Source organism: Stigmatopora nigra, chromosome 5 (genome assembly GCF_051989575.1).
Source record: "Stigmatopora nigra isolate UIUO_SnigA chromosome 5, RoL_Snig_1.1, whole genome shotgun sequence".
Taxonomy (NCBI): Eukaryota; Metazoa; Chordata; class Actinopteri; order Syngnathiformes; family Syngnathidae; genus Stigmatopora; species Stigmatopora nigra.
In genome coordinates, this window is record NC_135512.1 from 8,986,305 (window position 1) to 9,013,882 (window position 27,578).

At 37.6% G+C, this 27,578-nt stretch overlaps 1 protein-coding gene and 1 long non-coding RNA gene across 3 annotated transcripts in view; one reads left to right on the top strand and one right to left on the bottom strand.

The window, feature by feature from the left end:
* On the bottom strand, positions 1-24,388 carry LOC144196905 (uncharacterized). Its single transcript, XR_013326413.1, has 5 exons — positions 24,142-24,388; positions 23,068-23,223; positions 17,218-17,281; positions 5,756-5,945; positions 1-342 (listed from the first exon to the last, which is right to left on the bottom strand). It is a non-coding gene; the product is annotated as an uncharacterized LOC144196905 (long non-coding RNA).
* The window catches only part of zranb2 (zinc finger, RAN-binding domain containing 2), a 3,815-nt gene continuing 617 nt past the window's right edge, over positions 24,381-27,578 (top strand). For both annotated transcript variants that reach the window (XM_077717414.1, XM_077717413.1), the window contains exons 1-8: positions 24,381-24,546; positions 25,093-25,145; positions 25,387-25,495; positions 25,575-25,657; positions 25,739-25,815; positions 26,247-26,438; positions 26,592-26,752; positions 27,228-27,287. In XM_077717414.1, the coding sequence (XP_077573540.1) occupies positions 24,491-24,546; positions 25,093-25,145; positions 25,387-25,495; positions 25,575-25,657; positions 25,739-25,815; positions 26,247-26,438; positions 26,592-26,752; positions 27,228-27,287 (791 nt within the window). In that variant the 5' untranslated portion in view covers positions 24,381-24,490. The remainder of the gene's footprint in view (positions 24,547-25,092; positions 25,146-25,386; positions 25,496-25,574; positions 25,658-25,738; positions 25,816-26,246; positions 26,439-26,591; positions 26,753-27,227; positions 27,288-27,578) is intronic.

Sequence of the window (27,578 nt, forward strand, 5' to 3'; positions counted from 1 at the left end):
TTCTGTTTTTGTTAATGAATTCATTTTCTGAACCGCTTTATCCTCACTAGGATTGCGGGAGGGGCGGGAGCCTTGCAATATTTCGTCTTCACATATTTTTCACAAGAGGAATGTGGCTAGCATTTTAGAAAGGTTTTCTAGCTGCTCTGGAATAATTTGGAAGTATGAGGTGGAGAGAACAAGGTCTCCCATGAATGGTCCTTCAGGGAGTGCGTCTCATCGCATCATGATGTGCCCTCCCGTTGAGGGTAATCAGTTGATTTGTCCTTGTTGCGTGACCTCTCCAGATGTGGCTAGTGGCTACAGCCCACAGGGAGAAAACAGGTTCAATGGTCCCCTGGGCTGCAACAACAAAGACATGACTGATGGTAATTGCATACCCTGCAAGAAAATGGACCCAAATGAAAGCGTTAGATTGTTGATTTCAGATGGGGGTTTTTTTTGCCTTGGATTATTTCACTTTTGGTTGGTTAATCTAGTAGCCCCGGCCAATGTCTATTAAGAAATCTGTTTAAAAAACTGTACGATGGATCTTGGCCATCAATGTATATATATTTCATAAAATGCAGTGTTTAGTTTTTATTACCCCAGAGCTACCACAAAATCAAATGGTCATAATAATATTCCTCAAGGCAGCTCTTATTATTTAAATTAAAAAAATATATAGGGCCAATAAATCGTGCTATCTCAAATAATGGGTAACGCCCTGCGTTCATCTATGTTACCCATGGGAACTTGTTTGTGTGTGTTTTTTCTTCTTCTGTGGGTCGTGATAGGATGAAGTATAATTGCACATCCACTTCAATAGGTTGCAATGGCGCTGTCATTGTCGGTAGGATGTAGGGCCTTTTTTTACAAACGATATGAATAAAGTATATACAAACCCTCAAGAGGCATTTGGATTTTTTTTGGCATGGAGATAAGAAGGAAGGCAATTTGCGACCAATGCTTCATGTGTCAGCGGCTTTCAATGTGCGTAAGAGCATAGTCTTCAAATGCCCGGTAGTGTCGAGTGAGAGTGCATGGACTTTGGTAGCTTTGAGTGGGTGGATGACGGCTTGGTGCAGTTTTCATAAGAAGTAATGATCGAATGTAATGCTGCAAAAAAACATCTTGAAATAAAATGATCCAGCAATTGAAACTCCCACCACATCACCCCAAGGACAATCAAAAAAGAAATTACCCTGGAAAGAAAGTTGTTTTTGAATATTTCAATGAATGTAATTTTTCTTATTACAGGAAACGTTTTGTTAATGAAGTTATTCTTTAATGTAAATTGAACTTGGATTTGTTCTCGTAATAAGAATAGAATGTAATGGAGAAGTGTACTAAAGACTAGTTTATCGATGAATTATACAACATATAGGCGTGTATGTGTGTTTCTAGGGTGGTGTAAAGATGTGAGGCTATATATTTTTTTCTTTGTAGGGGAACAAACAAATAATTAAAAAGCACAGCACAAAGGTATTTTAGCTGAGTTGAAAGGAGAGTACATCTTATAAAACAAGACAAACATGCATTTGCACTAAATTTTAGGTTAAACATTGTATAATTGAGCTCATGAGCATATTTAGGCATTTGAAACATATACAAAGTTCATAACTAAGATACTCTTGAATATAGTGGTCTTGCAAAAAGATTTTGACAACAAGATAAGCACCTTGAGAAGAGTGAAAACTTGCACATTTGCTTCTCTTCTTATCAAGGCTATGAGAGTATGTCCTTGGCTAGTGTAGCTGCATCCATTGTGTATGACTTACAAACTCGATTACCTTTCTTGACCTCAAGCATCTTGTTCAAAACAGAGATTCTGCTTTTATAGGCCCTTACAAACATCCCCTTCATTGGAATGTTCTTAAAGAGAATTCCTAATTTGGGAATTGTAGTTTTCATGCATGAATAACTAGTTTAGTACCGTTTTCTTCGGAGTATAATTGGCCAGGGGGTGCGACTTGTATACAGACACGTGTAAAATTATGAATATATATATATATATATATATATATATATATATATATATATATATATATATATATATATATATATATATATATATATATATATATATATATATATATATATATATATATATATATATATATATATATATATATATATATATATATATATATATATATATATATATATATATATATATATATATATATATATATATATATATATATATATATATATATATATATATATATATATATATATATATATATATATATATATATATATATATATATATATATATATATATATATATATATATATATATATATATATATGGATGTCTGTGTGTTTGGCGGGCATCAGTTCTGTAAGAATATTATTTAACTATGTGCCATAAAACATTATTTTGCCCTGAGTCAATCCCACCTGTGGAAAATATGACCCCATTCAGTTTGAGGGACTGCACCCTGGAGGATGTGTGCACTCGACTCTTCCCATTAGAGCGAATCAAAACGGGTCACTGCTCTAAATGATGTATCTGGGTTGCAAAAAGTCCACTGTGGCAGCGCAAACACCCAATCACAGTTAACTAACCCTGTGGCAGCTGACCCAGCGTGACTTAAGTAAAACAGGAGCAATGTGCTGAACAGAGGCAAAGGAAGACAACAAGGAATTCTGCACACAAGGCATGGATCAGAACATTGGGATGAAAATAGTTTCTGTGTCAGACATTATCTTCTCGTTGTTAGAGAACAAAGTAGAATTATTCCTGGGGCTCAGGCTTCAGTAACCCTCCGTGAAAACATGGAAAGAAGAAGACTGCAATTATGTAGTAGTTTAAAAAATATATATAGTTGGATGACCATTAACTGCCAAAAAGAGCGCCAGAAATCAAATATATATCAAATCAAATATATCATTGTCAATGATAGGCACTTACAGTGGTTAAGTACATAAATCGAACCAAACTACCAAAGCATCACATATGTACTGTGATGTGTTTTAGTTTAGAAGTGAGAATTTTGGATACCGCAATGGTAGGGACATTTTCAACAAGGAATTTGTTTTTCTCATGTCGAAAATGTTGTTGTCAGAGCCTGTGAGCATTAGAAAATGTAAGATGAAAAAATTGTCAACACTTAAAGCTGTTCCTCTGGCTGTTTTATCCTAAAACAACACACTTGGCCCATAATGTAGACAATTATGTATAGTTTACAGTTTAGACCAGGGGAGGGCAAACTCTTGGATTAATAATGAACTATTGTCTTCCCTGATCATAAAAGGCAATGTTGTTAGCAGTTAATGTTGTCTTGTTGTAACTTAATTTATTTATGGGTTTGTGGATGTTACTCGCTGGCTGTAAAACGCTGAAGACACGTGGCCTGAGGGTTTTTGTCTTGAAGCAATAGTGCAGAAGATATAATGATCCTCAAAGGATGTTTTCCAACCAGCCTACTCACCGCCTCCAGGTTGTGACTGCCAAAGAGAGAAGCTGGCGCTTGTCCTGTGATTTCCAATTCTCCTTTACTTTTGACAAGAACTTTACCCACCCAGCCACCCACGCAAACGCACCCCCCAACACACACACACAGACACGTGTACAAGAGCCTCCAAAGGTTAGAATGTGTGATTCTAACCTTGCTTTGCAGCCCAGCGTCTGACCTTTTGATGTACTTGTGAAACTGACTTGACTTTACTGACTACAAGGAGAACAGCATATCTCAAGTTCAAGATAACAACAGAAGATCGGTGTGTTTATTTTTTGTAATGCCTGGACAACACCTTTATCAGGTGTGCCTCTGCGGAAAGAAAATTCTCAACAACACAAAAGAAGAAAGCCTCATGCCGCCTGTTAAAGCCATCATCCCATGTGCCTGTGTTCGAGTTTATCACTGTTCCTGTGCAGGGGTATAACTGATATCCTAAAATGGTTACATTTGCAAGCAGTATCATAATTTTTTTAACTTCTACATTTTTTCTCCATTATCGGGGCTCTAAAAAAATTGCAACTAAACACAACTGTCTTTCAAATGGTCATGCATACAAATATTGTCTGCTTTAATGTTATTATCTTTTCAGTTTATGTATGCATCCATGACCCTTGTGAGGATAAGCGGATTGGAAAAAAACCTGAATATTACTGAATATTATTTGACTAACATTCTTCTCCTTCCCCACTTTACTGCCTCAAGCATTACAGACTGAAACAGATTCCCTGCATCGCAGTAAACTATATAGACAATAAATCCTTTAACAGTCTAAAGTATCACATTCAATACATGAATTTTGAGCAATGTGATCCTTTCTTCCTTATAAAACATTGATGTTCCATATAAATATGACACATGAATTTACATCTGAAATCTCCTAGGCACTTAGTTCCGAGGGACCATTAAAGGCTGATAGTTTAAAGAATTTTAATTTGCTGTGAATTATTTAGTGAATAGGGCTTTAAGGGGTTAACCAGCAATTGAAAATTTAGTGAAGTTTTTGAAAATATGCTTGGGTCTTTGCGTGATGTGACTGCCAGGATATTTCACTTCAGAGGTTCCTCTGTACTAGAAAGCACAGATTTTATCTCCACATGAGGTATTTGATATCTCATTTATTGGGTTAGTTGGAGTTGAGGAGTTCCGGGCTGGTTGCAGTATGACGAGTTCCTTAAGGCATCATTACATAAAAGACATCAAACTCCGTTTGCCGCACGGATCAGATTTAAAACATTCTAAATGCTCGGTTGGTTTTTGTCTTTAACATTCCATGCAGTTGTCAATGCAAATGGAACAAGCCATTATTGTGAGCATCCTCTTTCACACCTAAGCAAATCTAAACTGGAATTCCACCCTCTTAGCCCAGTGAGTTGGCCAGCGGCTGAGTGGACTCAATCAGTTTGACTTTCACTGTGGAGCACACGGAGCCCAGGGCAGACAACAAGGTCTTTGGGCTTGGCACACACTGATCTGGAAATTTAGTGTCTGACTGCTGGCCAGCTCTTAAATATTTGGTTTTAATTACTGCCACAACCTTTACTCTGGCAGGTCACTGTTGAAACATAATCCCCAAGAGGCTGCCTAGCCGGGGCATCACACCATTATTCAGCCATTGAGGGGGTGGCAGCCGTTTCCTTGCTCAGGCACTTTCATCCAGAAAATGGGATCTAGCCACAGCCATATATTTATAGGCTGCTGGTGAAAAAGAGCAATTTGAAACAGCGAGATGGGAGACCCTTAATTATACAGCAGACTGTAAAAGTTAGAGTGAGGCGAGGCTTATCTATCCGGCGGGAACGTCTGATTTTTTTAAACTTCTTATTTGATTACTGGCTCTGTTCACCTGTCTGTCTCAGCAACTCGCATCTGCACTAAGACGGTGCACATCTTGAGATGATTTTATAAATGTCCCTCCCGTTGACCATGTTAGGATTTGGATTTGCAGATCAGTCGCCTCGGGCTAATATCTGCCAGTCAGTGTGCCTTCTCAGCAGGTTCCTTTACAATGACTATATGGGACATTTCTCAGCGTCCCTTTTGCATCAATTATCCATTAGTGAAGTAAAAATGCACTTTCCATTAGGGATTCATTCTGTTTTTCCGAGCTCAAGAGAATCTTTGTTATTTTTCTAGCGGCTGCTGCATCCCACGGTACAAAGAAATCTTTTTGGGCGACAGCTAGGGAATTTTGCCTTAAGCAAATATTTTCAGAAATTGCCAATGGGATATAACAAACTTTTGGCAAAGACTATGTTTATATATTATGAACATGCTTCTCTATTTAATTCTATACTGATTTTACTTACTTTGTTACTTGTATGGTGATGGATTCAGTGTGTTGATAAGAATAAACCAATGAAGATCGTCATGATGCAACGGGCAAGGCGATCCACTGTTGGCAGCTGCAGATCATTTGCCTCCTTTCTCTAGCAGAATCCTGACTTGTTTAGCATTTTTCCATGACCTTTTTCCAGTAATAAAAAGATGAGTTGGTTCCTGAAACCCACAAAAGAGGCAAATAAAAAAAAATGAACAAAACAGTCATTAAGGTCTAAACAACCAATAAGATGTAGGGCAGAAAATGGCTTTCGGCACTTCCATTATTCCAGGCAGCTCATAAGAAATCTCAAAGTCAACCTTTTTGCCCTGTAAGGAGATGCTATTACTTCCCTCAGATAGTGACCAGGATATGAAAGGACAGAAGTTCAAAATAATGGGTTCAATATGGACTTTTCAATCATTTGATTTGGTTGGTTCAACATCACAGATACCTGTAGACATTGCATCAATTGTGGAAAAAAAGCTTTTTAGAAAGAAACATGAAATCTTCTATTTCATTTTTTATCTTCCACTGTATTCTACTCTCAACACACGGATGCTCAGAAATTGCAATAATACCTAAGAAGGTGTGTTTGCTAAGGGGGCACATCATTTAAAGCTGTGATCCTAGCGTTTTCTGATTAAAAATGTCAGGGAGGCCCTGGAGGTGACAGATTGCGGTATTGCTGTCATCCTGGGTATTTTTGGTACGTGGGACAGGTGCAGCATGCCGGGGAGACTTGGAAGGAGTGAAGAGGAGGGAAAGAATAGGGGGAAGGGAACATGGACAGCCAGCATTGAGGGAACAGGGAGCAAAATCTGTTCATCAGTGGCCTGTGGCTATAAGCTTCATCCTCCACCGCATGGGCCTGGCTCCAAAACTCCAAAGGGCTTGATACACTCAGCGTGATTGTGAAGGGCCATTTGCAAATGTTTTTCGGAGAGGATGAAAGACAATGCCAATTAGCTTAAAAGAGACAGTCAGTTTTCATCCAGCGATGCTGTATTATTCAGGGTGACCAGGTCAATGACGTACACTCAAGGAAGCCCTCACTGCTTTCAGGACAAATCCAGACATGGCGACAAAGTTAAAAAGCTCTCACCACTCATTCATATATATACATATAAAATCCCCCTACAAAGTCAAACTGCTGATAATAGTAAATTCCTGACAGTTGGGATTTGAAGGGAAAAACTCTCTCTAAACTTTGAGTTCAACTGTTACTATGCCTGACCTCAGCATATTGTGTGAGAACTAAATTCAGTAAGCATCAAAGGATTAATTCTAAATGAGTGTGTGGGCATGTTTTCTTTGTTGCTTATTTAGCAACAATTATTTTAAAAAAGACCATCTGCATGAGAAATGATACTGAATGGAATATGAAAAGAATGTACGATACAGTAGTGCCTTGAAATAAACGTTGGAGTCTTCTACAAAAGCAAAAGCTGTTCTTTCCATGAAGCAAAATAGCACATACAATATTGAATTTCTTCTACTATAAAACATATGCGGATTACATAATTCAATACAAATAACAAAGGTTATACTGGTCATTGATCTGTTTTATTTATCCCACTTAAACTCTTGGCGGTCTTTGGCTTCTTGCAGCAGCGAATGATATTACAGTGTAGCAAGCCCTGGTAGTAGAACTTGTAGGATTTATAATAACATCCTAAATCTTCTCTGGACTAATCTTCACTGCACTAATATTACAACGTATTTTTGGATATTAATGAGTAGTAGTCCTACAACTGACTGCTCGAATGTATTTAATCTGTTGATAAAGTATTCCAACAAAGATGCAAATCAGCAATAGAATGTAATATACAGCATCATTATAAATATTGCCCTTGTAATGATTTTCTGTTGGAAATAATATTGAACAGCGTTTGCCCCTTGGAGGCTCCATTGTACTTGTGACATATTGCTGTTTTAAAAATAATAGGCATTGAATGGCAGTGACCTTCACGGTACCATACCTATGCTCTTTGCTATCTATAAGTGCTTTCCCCTTGGCAGACAATCCATTGAAGCCTTACAGATAGATGCAATAAAATGCTGGCCTGATGCCATTCCTCATCGCCTCCAGTCATGAAAGAATCTTTGGCCATACTGGCCTGAACATTTCCGCCACATATGGACAGTGATGGCATGGCAAATGACAAACACTGCCGTTGGTGGCTATGTGCCGCTTGGAATCTTGGGGAAATCCATTTCTGAGATGTTGGAGCGGGATGGGATAAGCTTTTCTCATGGATAATCCAAGATTATTTCCATGGGGATTGCTTGAAATAGTGCAATCAAGTGCCCCAGATTGAAAAGTGTCAAAGTGTCCTGATGGAGACTGTGCTTCCTTTCCAAAGGGATGCTCTTATAACTAAGCCATATGCCACGTAATAAACTGTGTTCATTGCACTGCCTGAAAAGGCACATGTATACTTGGGCTAGGAGTCATGGTGTAACCTCACTTATAATATGATCTCACTATTTTACCTGTAGAAGGAAAAACATGTTTTGATAGTATAATAGGATTACCTGTTTCTCTATACAGGGTTCTAACCATATTAAAATAGAATTACACAAATATTAGAGTTATGGTTTCATGTAGACTAAAAGTTTTTGGTGTTTGGATATGTTTTTAAACAGACAGTGCTGACTACAAACAGGGAGGATTAAAACAGCATTGGTAAATGTCTTGGAAAAGAAATACCAGATGTGCTTTTTAATATCTGGGTCGATTTGTTCTAGGAACAAAAGGTTCTAACAACCCTAAGAGGATAAATGGTTCAAAATGAATGAATTAATAAATAAATTAACATATGGTTAAAAAGTATGAAACAGCTCTTTTTTGCATCAAATAGAATGGGGAGCATTGAATTTTGTACAGTAGTAGTCTATAAAAAGTTGTAGAAGAAAGAAAATAACCCTGCAATGGAATGAACTGTTTTATGGTTGGCAAAGAAAAAAAAATGTTAAGAGGTATTGCAGATGATTGATATGAAATTATTGATCAGTATAAGATTGACAACAGTGTCTTCCAAATGTTTAAATTGTCTGTCATCCAGAGCGATCAACCTCTGACAAGCCACTCTAGATCCAAGGCATCACTGCAGGCTCATTAGGCAGCGTTGATGTGACAAACTCATCAAAGTCGATACATAATAAAGAGAAAACACATGCAGGCAATGCACAATGACATTCAGGCAATCCTGATTTACTTTTTAAAGCAAAACCAAGGATGTTTGAGCTTTATATCCGCATTGAAATTTCAGTGAGTGTCTTTTACAAAGTGTGTCATGCTAGCCTCGGAGGACAGTTGCAACAGCTGTGAATGTTTGAATGTGTCAGCCAAGGCCTGAGCCAAATTGACAGCCATGTCACACATATATATGCATGTGCACACACACACACTCAACATCCAGACAATCAAGTCTAACTTGCATGTAATGAGGAAAGAAATGTGGAACCTAATAGTATGATCACTAATACACCCATTCACTCACACTGAACAATATTCTGCTACTTAATATGAGGGTACTCAGCATACCTTTTTAATTGCTGGGTTTATTAGGTGTAATTACTTTTTCACAGTCATCATTATGAAAGAATAAAAGAGTAATAGTGGGACAGATAGAGATATGAATGAGGATAATGACATTTAAATTTGGATTCTATTAAGTATGAAGAGAGGAAGGTTGCTCCTGTTGAGAAAAAAACGATCATATAATATATATATGATCAAAAAGGGGAATCAAGTAATATATCATATTTAAGGATGAATTACTTTTATTATTATTAGGTTTACGATCAATGTTATATTGTTGCCCTAAATATGTGCTTCAGTAGCTATAAAATACTTTTTATCTCCATGTCACAGTGCTCAGATGTGTTTATATGAAAGAATACTGGCAGAAAATCATTAAATTCAAAGGTTAAAAAATGTGATTGTGAATTTTAAATAAAAGGGAGTGCATTAAAGTTTCGAAAATGTAGACTGTAATCTAGAATAGCACGTTTCTATGAAGCTTTGCATATTGTTGGCTAGTTGAAAAGCACTGCAGGTTATTCACTCACTAGATTATAGAGGTTGTAACCAACTATCCATAATGAGTAATCACTTCAAACTCAAGTGATTGAAACGAAGAAGGAGACCGCTTCAACCCAAAAAGTCTTGATGAAGCATTTCAACTTGCACCATCAAAGCTACAGAGCTTACACTGCGTCCACCCTCTCGCTCGGTCTGGTCTAGTTTCATATTCTCTTTTCTTTCTGTCAGGATGCGCTAATCAACAAACAAAAGTGTTAAAAGGAAAACGCCTCAAAGAGCCAGACTATTAAAAACGGAATTTATAGAACTAGAAATTGGCACATTTGCAGGCAAATCTATAATGAGCATGTCAATCCAGCAGTAAATCAAAAGTGACCTTATAATGACATTTTGACATGTTGAGGAATTTAAGAACATCATTTAAGAATGATGAACGGTGTGTTTTTTTAAATTAAATTTTAGATCAACATATATTAAATTCATTATGGCCAATTCAACCATTTCATCATTTTTTATGTTTTTTGAATATATATACTATATTTAACCAATGTAAATAGTATTCGATGATTGTTGAAAAATGAGGACAAACTTTGGCCACCAATTCGGGGTGCTGGAAATCAGCCAGGATAGGCTCCTGCACCCCCCACGACCCTTGTGAGGATAAGCGGTTTAGAAAATGAATGAATAAATGACTTTTCTTATTCAATATGATGAGCCATTGCCCTTTCTAGTACCTTTTAAAGATACAAAAACATAAACTTCCTTGATTCTTAGTTATGGTTTTGCAAATCCTTTTTCTGGGCATCATTGGTTTATATTTTAAAACAAAATGTGTATATAAAATGCTGGGAACATGCACACACACTACAGGGATGGTCTAAAAAGAGTACCCATTGTTTTGAAGGTAAATATACTTTTGGACCCCTCTTACCTCTAATTATCATTCCTGTGATTTATTTAAAAGAAAAAAAACATTTTGGAATATTAAAAAGGAAGAGGCCATGTTTTACTGGAGGTTATACAATAGCAGGTTATTTATTGGCTGTGACCTCATATGCATGTTATTGCCTTGGGGTAGCCAAGCAACCATCTGTGACTCCAATTAGTTATTCAGCTATTATTGACTTGATGCATGTGAGTGAAACCGCCAACATTTTTGCACATAACAACCGGGTGCATTATCACAAGCAGTAAAAATGTGTTATCACGATTGCTTGTGTGTGTGTGCTGTCTGTCCAGACATGGAAAATATACAAAATACAGGCAAGTATTCACTATTGAAATGCTGTATTTTCCAAATTAAAGGCTATTTTAAAGGAATGCTGGAGAATTGTACTGAATCATAAAGCATGAAGGTACCCATATTATTTGCAACTTGTTCAGAGAGCAATATTGAACAAGTGGTTTTACGATTTAACGAAAAATGTGCCAAAATGATAAGAAACCTGTAAAAATGTGAAATACGCTGATTGCCATTGAGACCAAGAGATGTCCAAACCCTTCAAACTGGGAAGACAGAGAGTGAATGATTACAAACCCAGCCCCCCCTCCTCAAATGGATTAATACTGCAGTAGAGTCTGTGTAAAAATGTTGAGCATTTGGCCAAACGTCGAAGCACAAGATTTACTGGTCATTGATGGTCCTGAAACTTTTGGGGTTGGCTGCACTGATGGGAATGCTGCTTTGTAGTCAAGTGATGCCGAGTGACATAGCGGGTAGCGCTAAAATGACTACCACTTCAGTGTTTATTGACCCGACGCCAGTGACTCCACACAGTGACAACACAAACTGGCTGTCTTAGAGAGGTTTAGTGATGTAACACTAAAGCGATTTTCTCAACACTTGCTATGTTTACACTTAATTTAACAAAACTCTTGCCAACTTGGCATCTTTTTTTATCCACTAAAACTGTAAATTGCAAATTTAGCATTCTTTTTGCTAGGAATTGAGTTACAAACAGGTAACGATCAAATTTTGCCGTGTATAAGATTTATATTAAGAAATTGTTGCCTCAATTAGAGAAGGAAAAAATATATGTTATACATATTTGGGGAAATGAAACAAAAAGACATATTTTTGGGTTGTTCTTTTCATTTTTTAAGCACATCAAATACACCTAATGCAGAAATTCCTGCTGAGACGAAGATAGAGAAATGTCACATTAACGAGGGGGTACAGGAAAATATAAGATGGCTTTATATAACGAGCTTCAACTTGCTCTAGAATTGAAGTTAACAATCGACTCATCACACAGTCTTTTAGAGAAGAAAAGAACGAGATAGCGGAACAAAAAGCTTACACACTAATCAAATTTCGGTGATGCTGCCAATTTGGAAATTGGAATTGTCATGCTCTTTTACATCTTTTCTTCCACAGATTCCCCCACCCAAATCGGCAGTACAAAACGTGCAATTAAAGTAGGAACAAAATGCCACAATTGAGTGTTTGCTTCAGACTGCTTCCATCAAAACATGGCCTAATCAACTAAAGTCTCACAACAATATTGTGCTACAATGGTAAAATCTACTGTATAATAACAATAATCGATATAAAAAGAACATATTCCGCAATAACTTATTTTGTCACTGTGATTGAAGATTTATGCAAATTTCCTAAATATATTGCTTGGCAGACAATTGCTTAGTGTCCTTGGGTCGTGGGTTCGATCCCAGGTCGGTCCCCACAGTTTGCATGATCTCACAGACTTGTGTGGGTTTTCTCCGGGTACTCCGGCTTCTTCCCACATCCCAAAAACATGCAGGGGAGGTTGATTGAACACTATAAATTGCCCCTGGGTGTGGGCGTGGCCATGAATGGTTGTCCATCTCCTCGTGCCCTACGATTGGCTGCCCACCGATTCAGGGTGTCCGCCCACCCTGGTGTCCTTAGTTAACTCCAGCAAACCCACAACCTTTCTGAGGATAAGCGGTTCAGAAAATGAATAAACGAATATTTTTTGTCATTGTCTACCCATGAATGCAGTGTCTGTGTGAATTGGATATAAATGCAGATAGTTTGTGATGGACAAGTGATTGTAACCATGTGAATGGGCATGAGGATAATTATGGGATGGAAGAAAATAATAAATAAGGCGTAATAGTGTTTTTCCCCATGATTAGGCATCTGCATTCACGTCCAGGGAGTGGAACAAAAGCTGTAACAGTGTCAACATGACAAAAACGTCATTTGGGAATCAGCAAAGGATATTATTGTGTCAGTCTGCTACAGTCTGAGGAAGTGGTAGAGCTTTTCATATTCATTGTTAGCTACACCACAGTGTCATTTTCTCTCTCTCCCTATTTTTTGTACATGCTTATCACGATAACAAGTGATAAACGCCTCTTATCTTAACCATTCAAACAGTCTTTTCAACAGAGGTTATTAGAGAGTTAAATCACAATCCATGTTGCCCATTGACGGGCTCCATGCACCCCCCCATTTCACCAATTATGATCCAAACCTTATTTCTATAAAAGCAGACAAGCACTGAGGGAGTTAATATATCAACAGTGTCCTCTAGCGGTGACTTTGAAAAAAAAGTTCTGTTTGTTAGTTGACACAGTCCAACTGTGTCACATTTGTGTTGCCTTGCCAGGATGCTTTGACATCTGCCAAACACAAGTGTGCCCAGCTGTCTGGATAGGTGGTGGCAAATTGGAATATATTCGTCGTTACAGATGCTCCAGGAGAGAATTTCCAACAATCAACATGCACCACATGGTTAGGTCATGTTCATTTGTCCGTCAAGGAAACAAGATATCTCCTCAGCTTTGCAAAATTTGTAGGTCTACTCGATGTACTACATAGCTGGGTTTAGTTTTGGGGACAGTCCTCACTGTGTGGAGTTTGCATGTCCTTCCTGGGCTTGCCTGGGTTTTCTCCGGGTACTCCGGTTTCTTCCCACATCCCAAAAAAATGCTGAATCGGCTGGTTGAACACTCTAAATTGCCTCTAGATATGCGTACGAGCGTGATTGGTTGTCCGTCTCTTTGGTCACCGATTAAGGGTGTCCCCTGCCGGCCGTCGATAGTTAGCTGGGATAGGTTCCAGCACCCCACGCAACTCTTGTAAGGATAAATTGTTCAAAAAAATGAAAGAAAATGAGTCATCACCACCCTGCCTGGCTTCCCTGTTAACAAGCCTGCTCGCCTGCACTCTGACATAAATAGCGTCCATTGTAACATTTTGGAATGATTAGAAGTGGCCAAATTATCATAATACATCTATTTATGAGTGCAAAAATGATGCTTCCCTCTTTTAGGCTGCTAAAATGAAGGGTCAATGTGTTACGATTAATGTCCATGTTGATTTATGGTTCAAATTCTTCCAAATGACCTTGCATCTTCATTAAGCTCTGCAACAAAGTTTAAAGAAAGCTGAGCAGACAAGAGTGTGATCTCACTTTAATTTTTGCTCTAATGTATACAGTATACAGATAGCTAGATTGGTGGATAGATTCACTGCATTCATTTGAATAAAAGGATTGATCACGATATTGCAACTGCTGCAACTGTCTGACCTGTTGGAGTGAATAGATTTTCACTCAAGAATTAGTTGTTATTTGCATGAAAAGTTTGTGCATTATTTACTAAAAATCAACACTATATTTAAAATGACACCGGATGAAAGGCAACGTACACCCTGGACTGGTCACAAAGCTAATTGAATATACTGCAATTTAATAAATAGCTGTTCTTTATTTAGAAATCCATGTCGTTGGGATTTTTGTGGTTTTTTTTTTGTTTAGTTATTTTTTTTAATATATGAACTGCAAGCATAAAATGTTCTTGCAGACAGCAAAATATGTGAACTTGCTGACAGAGATGTTTTGGCTGCTTGTATTTAATGAGCACGTGGTGGAACATTCCTTACACTAAAGTAGCCATATCATTTATATAGCAAGCTAACTATGTAATAATATATTATGTATTGTAAATTTTACACCATAACGTACATTTGACTATAAGACAAGCCCACCACATTTTTTTAAGAAAACAGCTTTACTTCACATATAAACTTCACTGGACTTTATGATGAAGGTATTCACAGTATTATGGGATATTTATATAAGACATGCAGCTAATATACAATATCAAGAAGTATATATTACATGTTAAACAGTTATATACCTATTTAAATACTGCAATGTATTTGTTGGGTTGTGCAATTTAACTGAAAATGATCTTAAAAGTATTAATATTTGAATAGAATGTATGTATCAATACTATATGACAAAATCCTAACAAAGCTTGAATGAATGCGCCAATTGTTACCAAAAAAACATTTATCCGAAAACAAAACAAACATTATTTTAACGTAAAAACTATATACAAATATGTATGACTTACACTTACACTAAACAACCGAAGTTAAATATTTTGTTAATGTTCAGAATATAAAAAATGTTGGTGAAAATAAAATAAATAAATAAAAACATCAGCTCTACCACATTTTCATTATGACTAAGAAATGTTATAAGGTCACAAAAGGAACTTCCCCAAAACCATTCATTTTGGCATATGCTGCACTTTTAATAAATACAACCAGTGCAATATTCTTGCTCTTATCCAACAGCAACGGTATCTTTTCTATCAGCTGCCTCAGAGATAAAGCCAGCTGCTGGACCCTCCCTCCGCCCGACTCCTCATTTGCTCATATTACCCATACTCGCTCTATCTGCCTCTCTTTCAGCCCATCTCTCATTCTGACAGGCGTGACATGGAAGCAGTAAGCATCACTTCTCTGCACTGACTGTGCTTCCAGGTGGCTTTTCACTGCACCTCTGCTTCAGGAGATAGAGGCGTTTGTATTACTTTCCTCAATCCAACATACTCAGCACTAGATGTTCTCATTATACGTGTTATTACTTGGGTAACACACTTCATACCATATATATTCTATATATTTATTTTTGGACATCTTTATAATATAATGCCACGTGTGGGCTTTATTTATGCTGCGTAAGAGGGTTTTGTTTTAGCATTGTGGCTATTTACTATTTGTGAAAGCGATATGCCGACGGGACCAATCCATTTTGCCGTTTCCTCAGCCATTACTGTCGGGCAATTAGTGGCTCAGCCATGAAACGCCAACATGTCGCTACTACACCGGTGATGGAGGAAAGGCCAAAAGGGTCATTTTGTAATTAAGACTCCTTCCGTCTGCCTTTATTTTCTCTGCATAATCGGCTCCATCAGGGCTGAAATAATTGATTCTCCATTTATGCTAATGGTATGGATCTAGAGCATGGAGGGGCAAACACTCAGCTGAGTTTTCTTCCAGGCGTGACATTTAAAATAGGATGAAGAAAAGTGTTGCTTTCAGATAGTGGAATGTTTTTTGATCTGGGGTGAGAGGTGGGCATGAGACAGGAAGTTGCTTGGACTTGCATAGACTTGACCAGGCATTCAACATCAATGTGACCTTTCACATTTCATTTACTCATATTATTAGATCATACACATCTTTTGATTTAAAAAAAAAACTAGCAGTTATTATAAGAAAATATAGATCTGAGAAAAATACCATTTCAGTTTCATGCAATCAAACGATTTCTACCACAATGTGTTATCACTAATGATAGGCAGAATATGTGGTTGAGAATAGTAAAACATTGGGATGCCGAATGAAAAATGTAAAACTCAGATATGTCAATCTTGTGTTAAATATTCCTGTAGATATATAACAACGTCAATATTTTAGGAAGAATGTGAAAAGAAAAGACCTGAACGAATAATATATCCATATATTTCTAGCCTATTTAGTCCTGTCACCTCCCAGGGACTCATAATTTTAAATCAACAATTATATTCCATAGTTATTCTATATTTTTTCAAATTTAATGAATAAATCAAAATTCAGGTGAATACACATCATTTTAATTATTTTATTAAATGTATTTAAATGGGGTCTGGATAGGAATTAAACTTCTTAAAGTACTGTGTAAATAACATTGAGTTGTGTTTTTTACAAGAAAGAAAGGTGGGCACCAACCACTAGAAACTACAGTGCTGAATTTACTTCCTATCTTTTTCCTCTCGACTCCCATTTATCTTCTCAAGGCAAATATTAAAACTCCTGCCAGGAAATATCTTTTGATATGAAACTCATTTTTGCTTCTTTCTAGTTTGTGGTGATGTAGCAGTTTACTTTTGCCTAGTAAGCAGGGATTCACTGCCCACTCAGTGGCCATGTGAGGGTTAAGGGAATTTTCTATTAAAGGTTGTCTGTCTCCCAATCTGTCTAGTTATGGACAAGTCTAGGAGGTAATCAGTTTTTACTGTTTCGGCGAGGCTATGACTCCCCATAAGGCTAAAAGTTATATAGCAAAGGAATAGATGGATGATGCGAGATAGCATTTGTATGGTGCAAAAGGTAAAAATTGCTCAATCATACTCACTGGTATACTGTGTCCTTGGAAATCGGGTCACGGGGGCAGCTGTGCAAACACAGTAGTGAAAAGGCTGGGGAGAGGAAGCAAAAACACATTTCAGGCACAAATTAGGAAGAAAAAAAAAAACAGGACAGTGCTACCTTGTAGTATGAGTGCAAAACCCAGTAAATGTTCAAAGTATGTACTGCCATTTAACCGATGTTTTGCTCTGACTTTTGAGTGCAAACGCCAGCTTCTGAACACACACTGTGTGGTGTCAGTGAGTTCAAGTTGGCCCAGTTCACTACTAGCAGCAGTTTGGAAGATCAAAAAAAAGAGAAATCTCCAGCTGTTTAATGATGCTTTCAGGTTTACTTTCAAATTAGCCATAGCCACATCAACCTATTTACGCATATTGTCTTACTCCAAGCTGTGTAGGCTAAAAGGTCCACTAACAATTAGGCATATCAGGTGAGGTGCATCTCTGTAAGGAAAGAGTTATTTGTGGTCTAATGACATCAATACCCTATATCAAGTATGCAGATTTATTAGGAAACTTCCTTCCCTTCAGCAAAATGGGTCAGAAGAATAAAAAAATAGTGAGATATCTTGCAGACGGGTGCAATACTTCTAAAATTGCTAAGCTTCTTAAGCGTGATCATCGAACAATCAAGCGTTTCATTCAAAAAAGTCAAAACGGTCAAAAAGTGTGTGGAAAATCAAGGCACAAAATAACTGCCCGTGAACTGAGAAAAGTCAAGCATGTATCTGCCAAAATGCCACTTTTACCATATTTCAGAGCTGCAACAGTTCCCAATCGCCCAAGGTGTGTAATACTCAGAGACATGGCCAAAGTAAGAAAGGCTTAAAAAAAAAACGACCACCACTAAACATGGCGCACAAGCTGAAACAAGAATGTGCCAAGAATTATCTCAAGACTGATTTTTCTAAGGTTTTATGGACTGGTGAAATGATCCTCGATTTTTATTGAGTAAAAGGATTTTTACTAAAACAACATTTTTTGGGTCGCAGCTGCAGCAAAAGTTTTATAGCCATAAAATAGTTATTGAGGGTTGGATTGATTCAGACAGAGGACTACTGAAGGCCTAGGTTCGAATTGCAATCGACACAGTAAAATCACAATACAATATTTATAACAAACCATTGTTTTCATGAGCCATTAAGCACAATATTGCTCCAGGCAATGTCTACTTACAACCAAACAGTGGCTCTCACTTTCCAATCACTTAATAGGTGCATTGTTGTACTGCTATGTTTTGTTTTGTTTGTCTATTGCCTGGACAATAATGAAGCAAGCACTAGGTCCATAACAGTTAACATATCAGTAGTTTATTGGGTTGGGCCATGTCTCTCAACATGCTTCACCAGGCACACCGATAAGTAGAGGAGTATAGTGGTGATGTGTGGATTATGTTTTTGAGTGCTTTTAATCTTATTGAATAGAGTGAAGCCCTCCTTCAAATCCTGCATTACAGACTATCTGACAAGATGCCCACTGCTTGTAAGGGTGGAATCTACACGTTGGGAAAATATAGCAAGGGATTTTGAAGCTCTGGGTGGGCTTATCTAAACGTTTTACCACTTTCGTCTTTTGCTTCCAGGCAAACCAACCAAGCTAAAATACAACCCCATCAAGCTTCCAGTTTACAAAACAGCTGCTGTCCTCTCCACATCGTTCTCCCTAGAGAAAGACCAAGTACAAAGGCGACATGGTAAGTAAGATGTTGGCAGCAATGGGGTCTGTCTCATTCCCCCTGCCACTCACACAACGCATACATCAATCAAGGTCTGCCAGCCTCTTCGTCTCTTTAGAGACAATTGGCTGCTCAACCAAAAGGCCATGACATGAATCTAAATAGTAACTGATTCATTAAAAGAAGTAAGGGTCATACTAATTAAAATGCGCCTGGAGAGACATCAATTTATTTTTAGGACTCTAATTGGCAAAAATGCAATGGGAAAATAAAGACAAGAAAATACACATCGCCCATTCGAAGGGAAATTGTTAGTCTCGTAGAATTTTCCATGCGAGCAAACTGATTTGATGGATTTGATGGCCCAATTTAATGCTCCGTTATGCAAATTGATCTCAATTGATCGGCTTATTGGTTTAAAGGTTGTGCTGACCACGTGCATTTTTCAAAAAGCAAAAATTCCATGCAAAAATTGCCAAAGGGAGACAAAATATTAAAAGAAGCGACTTAAGATGGCACCATTCATCCATGAAAGAGATAAGTGACAGCATGTTAATGACATTTTTGGTGACCTCCTCACCAAACCGTCACATTTAAAAGTCACCTGTCTTTTCCCAGAGACTCGAGGAAGTCGGAATTAAAAGCAGCATTTACATAATGACTTTAGGGCAAAAGCAGTTCAACACTTGCCGCTATGATTTTTTAACCAAGAGAACAATGGATGGATATTCGTTGTCATTTTGATCTTGATTTGCATATTTTCGTTGCAGGAGGTACAAATTAAATTACAGCCAAGGTTTGTTATGGAGTGTAAGATATTCAGTTTTGCTTTGTGAGCCGGCGAAGTACCGTGCTGCACATTGAAGTTTCTAAATGAACTAAGCTCAATGCAGAAAAGTCAAAGTATGGGCAAATTAATTCCATCTAACTAATTGCATTGATTGGCCATTCCTGGCACAACCTAATCCAGGATTATGATGATGCATTAACAGCTGTGACCGGGTGTTTACAAGGCATTTATTAGCCGCTGTCAACATAACGAGACAAATTCCACCTATCACATTAATCACCCCATTGCCATGGCAGTGTCACCGCCAGGAGCCAGACCCTGGTGACAAATAGAGCAGGCTGCAAGGAAGCTGCTTTCCATTTACCTGCATTAGCCACTGCTAAATTGTATTCCAAATAGTTTCTCGGGAAAAGTTATCAGTGAAGAGGAGAGATAAATCAAGTTAGGAATTAATTTGAGGTAAGCAAAGAAGATCCATTGAGTGCCATAAAAAGCAGGCCGTGTAAAAACACATTAAATTGAATCCAGGTTGCAAATTAGTTTTCTGTACATTGTTGTGTGTCCATCGCTTTCCTATTTCTGGATGCCACTATTTTTCTAAATAACCCGTTTTGAGAATGCACAATATTAAAACACTGTGTGGATAACATAAACTAACAGAAAGAATAGGTGATGTTGGAAGAGAATAATGGTTTAGCGCTGTCCTGCAGCATTCCTCATCATGTTGGATTTATGATTATTTTCCTCAAAGCTTTGATAATAAACCTGTTCACTAAATTAATGATGACTTTAATGCTTGTTGTGTTTTCCCCTGTAGGTTTGAATTTGTTCTTTGGTTGTTACTTTCATACTTTTTCCTGTTTTTTGTATTAAGATTTATATTTACACAGCTAGTTTGCGATTAAAGATATCGTTAGTTCACCCCCATCCCTTTGTTGCCTGCTTCCCTTCACTATGGTTCATCCTTTCACTCACAAACCCAACATAAAATTCCAAATGCTAACTTACAGTTAAACATTTGAAGAAAAAACCCTAAAATCAGACAGTAGCAAAAACGATAAAAGAATAAGCACACTGGAGAAAATTACAGTGGCCTTGACAAATGGGCATCTTGTTAATTACTAACAGTATTTTCCTCTTAGTGTTTTTTTCAAACCTTTCTGGTCTATTGAAAATTAAACATAACTTCTCTTTGTCAACCAAATATTCCACATTCTAAATGACTTTGGAATAAATCAGCTGACAGTGAAAAATGTGACCCATAGTTTAGTTTGTTTGTTTAAACTGCATAACAACCAAAGTCTGTGATCATTTTGCCTTAATCTGCCTTACATGTACAGTGGCCAAATGCTGGGTTTAACATGGGACTTTCCACTGATGCTTGTACTTTGCAGACTGTTTTCTTTGTACACAGCACACTTTAGCTCTGGTTTCCCCAAATGAATGTGCCTTTGAGATAAGGACTGGATGAGAGAAGCAGCGATATGGCACAATGCAACAGCACATCTGCCATAGCCAGCTGTTTCACGGTGCACTCGTCTGCATTATAGAACTCTGATGGGGTTGAATAGCACCTTGCAGTTTACCTCACAACAAAGTACTAATGTCAGAGTGTCCTCTAAAAATGTGCACGATTTTTCGAATAACCCCATCTAAATATACCCTGTTCTGTGGTTTTTACAGTCTAAATTTGCAAAGAAGATTGAATCTTGACAACTGAAAGAATTGCATTTGCAGTGACATCATCATTATGTGTCAGTCTGTTTGTCGTCATGGCAACAGGAAGACAATAATTGAACAAGTCAATCAGAAGTCTAAAAATAGTAAAAGAAACAACAAAGTGAATTTCATACAAGCATTTTTTAATTCAGCTGGGGATGCTGTAAATCTAGGACTATGGATAAAAATCCAGGTGGCTTGTAAATACCCACCCATGACTGTTTTACTTCTTTCCCTCATACAAACAGTTTGCAAACCCTTTTATTAGAGCCAGTAGATTTTTTTTTTGTTTTCTGTATAATAGTGATAAAATGAAGTGGTCTCTTTCTTTTTGTTAGATCTCCAAACCATAAAAATTTGATAAATCTGGCTTGAGGCAGACTGCAAAGATTCAAATTGTCTCCGTTCCAATTTCAAGACATTTCCAATAACTCTTTTTTTGATTGATTTTTCTCTCCACAGTGGTCAAAAAAAGAGGACGAACATTCTGTTGAAGAATCCGAAATAGGTTAAAAGAAATATGCAGGGATCAAACTCGAGTGATGGTTTTGGACTCATTCCTATGGCTGTAAATGGCCAATTAGATTAGGGTCTCTTATTATCATGTTATTTTACAATTCACTCCAAAGGGCTTTGATTGACTCATTACAATATATTATAGTATGTTTAGAACATTATTCAAATTACAGTTCACCTCAAGCAATCCATAATTTTTAACACTTTTGACCTATACATTGCTGAAACATTTCAGAATTTTGATTGAAAACTATTCATTCCTTTCAACAAATTGGCCTATTTTAAAAAAGATGCTGATGTTGATCTATGTTTTGGATTTATTTGATGGATTGTTACTTATTCAATGAATGTATCTCTCCAGATCGATGGATCGTTACACCTGTACTTATTGCCTGTTTGACCAGATTGATGTTGATATGAGCTATGGCACCAATTTCTTCTGTGTATAGTAATTGTATGAAGGATGAAGGTTCATGAGTCACTTCTTCAGAGAAAATGAAGCCCGTGTCATAAAATGTGCCACCCTAACCTCAGATAATATCTTTGTGAGTTCCCTCTTGTCCTAGTAAACCTTGTAAGGGCCTCATAAATCTAGTGCATGCCTCTCTAACAAATTCATGATGATTAAAACAATGCATGATTAAAAAGTCTTATTCAATTCATCTTGACTGCACTCTCTTGTCCAAGGCAGATAGGACATCTGTACGATGTCAAAAACTACCAGAGGAAAAGATAACAGACCAAATAATGAAATAAGGACAAAGGACATACTATAAGTGACCAGTTGCGGGTGTACTGCCTATCATGTCTGTCACATGAGGCATTTTTTAGGCATTTTTACGTGAAAACACTCATTTAAATAATGTTTTTTACAGGTTTCTTTCTTTGTAGGTGCACAGGTTAACTTGGTTGGGGCTTTCAGGTAAATCCGATCCTGATTTTACTGTACTTCCTTGACCTCCCGCATCTGATTATTTCAGGAATGGACAAACATCATTTAAAAACAATTTTTTGTCAAGGCCAAAATAAATCAATAGGTTAGTGGTTTATGCAACCCTGGGATTATTAAATGGCCCTGGACTTTTTGACCTGGACTAGCCTACAAGCACATCATTATTTCCATTAGATTGCACTTACCTGGGGCACAAGTATAAACAGTTGAGTCTAGACTTCCCTGATTTTTGTGCTTCCTCAGCAGATGATAGGAAACATATTAAGACTGTGCTGTCTGGACTATTTCTAAGTGTTGTCTCATTCCGCCACTCCGAGGAAAATAAAAACCTGACCACGTGCCTGCAAAAAAAAGATATGAGGAGAGGAAAATGCTCAATGAAAGGGTTTTAAGATTTAAAATATGAAGTAAAGACTGAACACTGCAACAGGGAATCAAACCAAGAAGCCAAATTTCCAATTCCAATTGAGGCTCACCTCAAAATGTGTGTTGGCAGCATGAGTACAATTTAAATTCAAACGTCAGAGGCAAAATATGTAGGCAAAATGTAAGATTATATGTTTGTTGAGTGTCAAAAATTAAATGTGTGCAAATTAAAGGCAAATGTTGTTATGCGTGCTAAAATATAGATATTTTATCTTGTTTTTTTTTTTAATTCTCATTCCAGTGATGATTGTGCCAATTTATGTTGAGTATTTTTATTACAAACAACATATATATGATAAACAATGGCATTTTTTAGCAACAATGAATGCACATGCTCCTTTTTGCTTTTCCATTTAATTTTTTTCTGCCTTATAAAAAATCAATTTTCTCTTAAGTGTGAATTTCCACAGAAATGCACAGCAGAGTCTAGGATAATAAGCATTTGCATGCAGTATGAGCTGGAACAGGCTGAGTGCTGCCCACTAGTAGCTAACTCATAACCTACAATCAACACAAACACCAGTAAATCCATGTGCTCTGCATGCATGCCCTCTATTGGCAAATTCCTACCTTACAGAATTTTGTGCTTGGCAACTGTACTGTGACAAATCTCTCCATCAGTGGGTTAATTTCAAACCAAATCCTCTGAATCAATCCAACCCTCAAAAACTATTTTATGGCTATAAATCCTTTCCTACAGCTACAGCTGCGACACATATATTTTAAAAAAGCATCAATAATAACCTCATACCATTGATATATTATTTAGGAATATAGCCATGTTTTACTCACCAAATATATATATTTTTGTACACAAAATCCAATTTTCTTACCTCCTTTTCTACAGCCATCGAAGCAAATGCTGAAAATCGAGCCTTTCCTGTCGTATTTATGGCAGGTTGTTGCAGGTTTTCTACCTTTGGAGTTGTCCGATCTTTTCTATTAATAAGGTAATTTGGAAAATGTACCTGGTTAAAGTATAACGTTGAACTTTATCTGCGTGGTGGATAGTTTAAAAGCTAAATATATGAAAACCACGAGGAGATTGACAGGAACCGCAGTATGGAGGTGTCCGACGATCATTGAAGGCATCACTTGGGTGGGCGGCGCTCTTTGCTCCACATTGAGCACATTTAGCTAGCAAGAGCAACTTAACCATTCGGCGTTGAAACACCAATCGGCATGTCAGGAAAGAGTTTCCGAGTAAGCGATGGTGACTGGATATGTCCTGATAAAAAGTAAGTTATTTTAACAATATCGATCACCCTAAAATGCGAAAAATCACAGGATCGTGTTTTAGCAGCTGCAGATCAACTTAGTTTTGATCATAAGGCCCTCCATCGTTAGCCGCCAAGTAGCTAGTGCTCTTCACCACTGCTTGTTATTGTTATTATTATTTTTACACAAGAGGTTGAGAAAAGGAGAAAAGGCAACTCTGATCATCGCTGCGATTTTAACGGATTTAATACTTGGTGGGATTTTTGTGTTTGTTGATTGACTTGCGGTGTAGGTGAGGCTGCTAACGGCAGCTGCCTCGGGTGAACGATCGTGGCTCGTGCTTCTTTTTTTGGCTTAACGTGAGAGTCAACTGTGCTCTTAAAAATCGGGACGTTGTTTAGACGCGTTGTTCTTGTCTCAAGTAGCTGACAGCTGTGCTTCTTATTGCCGGGATCTTGCACAATGTGTCATGGTGCTGCGCCAATTCTATGCTATGCAAGCATACTCTGTCTGTGTCCATTTTTTTAGTACTAATAATAATCGTTTGTCTGATGAATGCTTTTCAGGTGCGGAAATGTGAACTTTGCAAGAAGAACAAGTTGCAATAGATGTGGAGTAGGTGAGTCTGCACATTGAAATTCATGTTCCAACGTGGGTTGATGATCAATGCCCATATAGTATTTCACAATATTTTGATCTCATTAACATTAACGTAGGGATTTAGTAAATGAGGTGATCATTATTTGATCACAAAAGTAGACTTTTTTTCCTGTCTCCTGCATCATCTCTTATAATTTAGAATGGTAGATCACGCAGTTATGAGATATATTGACCTTCTTGTTCATTGTACTTTTTGACAGAGAAAACCACGGAGGCCAAGATGATGAAAGCAGGAGGAACGGAGATTGGAAAAACTCTGGCTGAGAAGAGTAGAGGACTTTTCAGCGCAAATGATTGGCAGTGTAAAACGTATGCCCCCATTGTTGCAGTGCATGCCTAAAATAGCTACATTTATTGTATCTTCATGTTTATTTTCCTCACTCTTTAGATGTGGGAATGTTAACTGGGCAAGGCGATCAGAGTGTAACATGTGTAACACTCCCAAATATGCCAAGCTTGAAGAGAGAACAGGTAATAGAAATTGTGAAATGTGCAAAATTCCAGTGTTCAATTACTTGATACCTTTTCTTATGTGTTTCTCTACATTTTCAGGTTATGGTGGTGGTTTTAATGAAAGGGAAAATGTAGAATACATTGAGCGAGAGGAATCTGACGGTGAATACGATGAGGTGCGCATTCCATAGTGCTTTCTTTGGTCAATGCGTATGGATATCGTTACTGTTCATGTCATGTAGCCGTTTTTGGGTTGACAAAAATAGTCCAATTGCAAAGGACTCCATAGAAACTCATTTCAGTTGCCTATTGTGCACAAGAGAATATTTGTAAATAATGAACACACCCATAAGCAATAAATTACACACAAAAAAACACATTGAACACAGCACATATTTAGTTAGTCCTTCAGATCCCTTCCCAAACTGCTATTGTTCTCTGTCACATCACAATAACATTCCCTCGCAGACAGTTTTGATCACCCATTGTGAAAAATAAGTTTTTTTCCCATGCCTAACCCCACACTATGACCTTTTTTAGATTTTGATGTTGCATGTTAGAGTCACACAATAAATAATGCATATTTCTTTGACATCTTATGTCACAGTTTGGAAGGAAAAAGAAAAAGTATCGTGGGAAGAGCAAGACGTCTTCCTCTAAAGGAAGCGAAAAGAAAGAAGCAACGAAAAAAGCTCAGCCTCCGCCGCCGCCTCCACCGCAACAGCAGAAGGAGAAGGAGGAAGAAGAGGAGGAAGAGGAGGACGATGATGATGGGGACCTGTCCAAATACAAACTGGATGTAAGCATATCAGATATTTGATCTCACTGATATTTTAGCAATTACTTTTTAATATCTGTAAATGCTATTTACCACAGGGTGTTGGGTTTTGATGGTGTTTAGTGGCACACAATTTTGGGAGGTTTGTGAAATCACCATACATTTGGTCTTCAGGATGATGACGAGGACGATGAAGACGGGGACCTGTCAAAGTATGACCTGGATGCTAGTGATGATGAGAAGGAGCAAGCCAAGAAAAAGGGAAGCCGCTCAGGCTCGTCCCGTTCCCGCTCGTCCTCGCGCTCGTCCAGCTCCAGTTCTCGGTCGAGGTCCAGGTAAACGGGTGCAGGTCAAGGGTAACGCCGGGCAAAATGTCAGTATCAGCTCTCAACTTTCCTTCCAATTAACCAAATTGACTGTACATACCTTTTTCATGTTGTTCATTTTTGTGTTCTTGTATTTGTCATGCTTTTCCTCTCTGCCAATGAACTGTAAAGACGACAATTCTTATGGGTCAAGATAGATTTTTAATATTCTGCTCGCAAGCTGTCATTCACCAACTAAAACAACAGATGGTGCTATAATCAAATTTAGACTTGGCTAGTTTAAAGTTGGACGCTTCAACTTCTAAGGCAATAATTATGAGGTCGAGCAAAAACAAGATAAGCCAAAATTAATGTATATTATGGTCCTGATTTACCTTCCATTTATGTGGTCCATGATGCCTGATCTGTTTCATTAGCAATGCATGGCCCACGAGTCGTTTTTTTAAAAACAATATTGGAGAGTTTTTGTGTTCTTGTCTTTCAGATCTGGTTCTAGGAGCTCTTCTAGTTCCCGATCCGGGTCTCGCTCGAGGTCCCGCTCCAGGTGAATGAGGTGACATGCACTCTCTCCCAGCAGAGAGTGCTTGTATGGGCTCCCCAATCAGTGTTTTTGCTAAGACGTGTTATTTTAGTCTCCATTGGGATGTCATAGCAATGCAAAAGGCCGCTTTTGATTAAGGGTCTGAAATTATCCATAGTGTCAGTCATGAATTGTAATTTGGCCCCTATAGAAATATTCCTGTTAGTCCACTCCATATGGTCTTAATTTGTCTCTAAGCGGCACCAACATAGTAGTATTCACTTAACGACATTGGACCTAAACAATACATTTAAG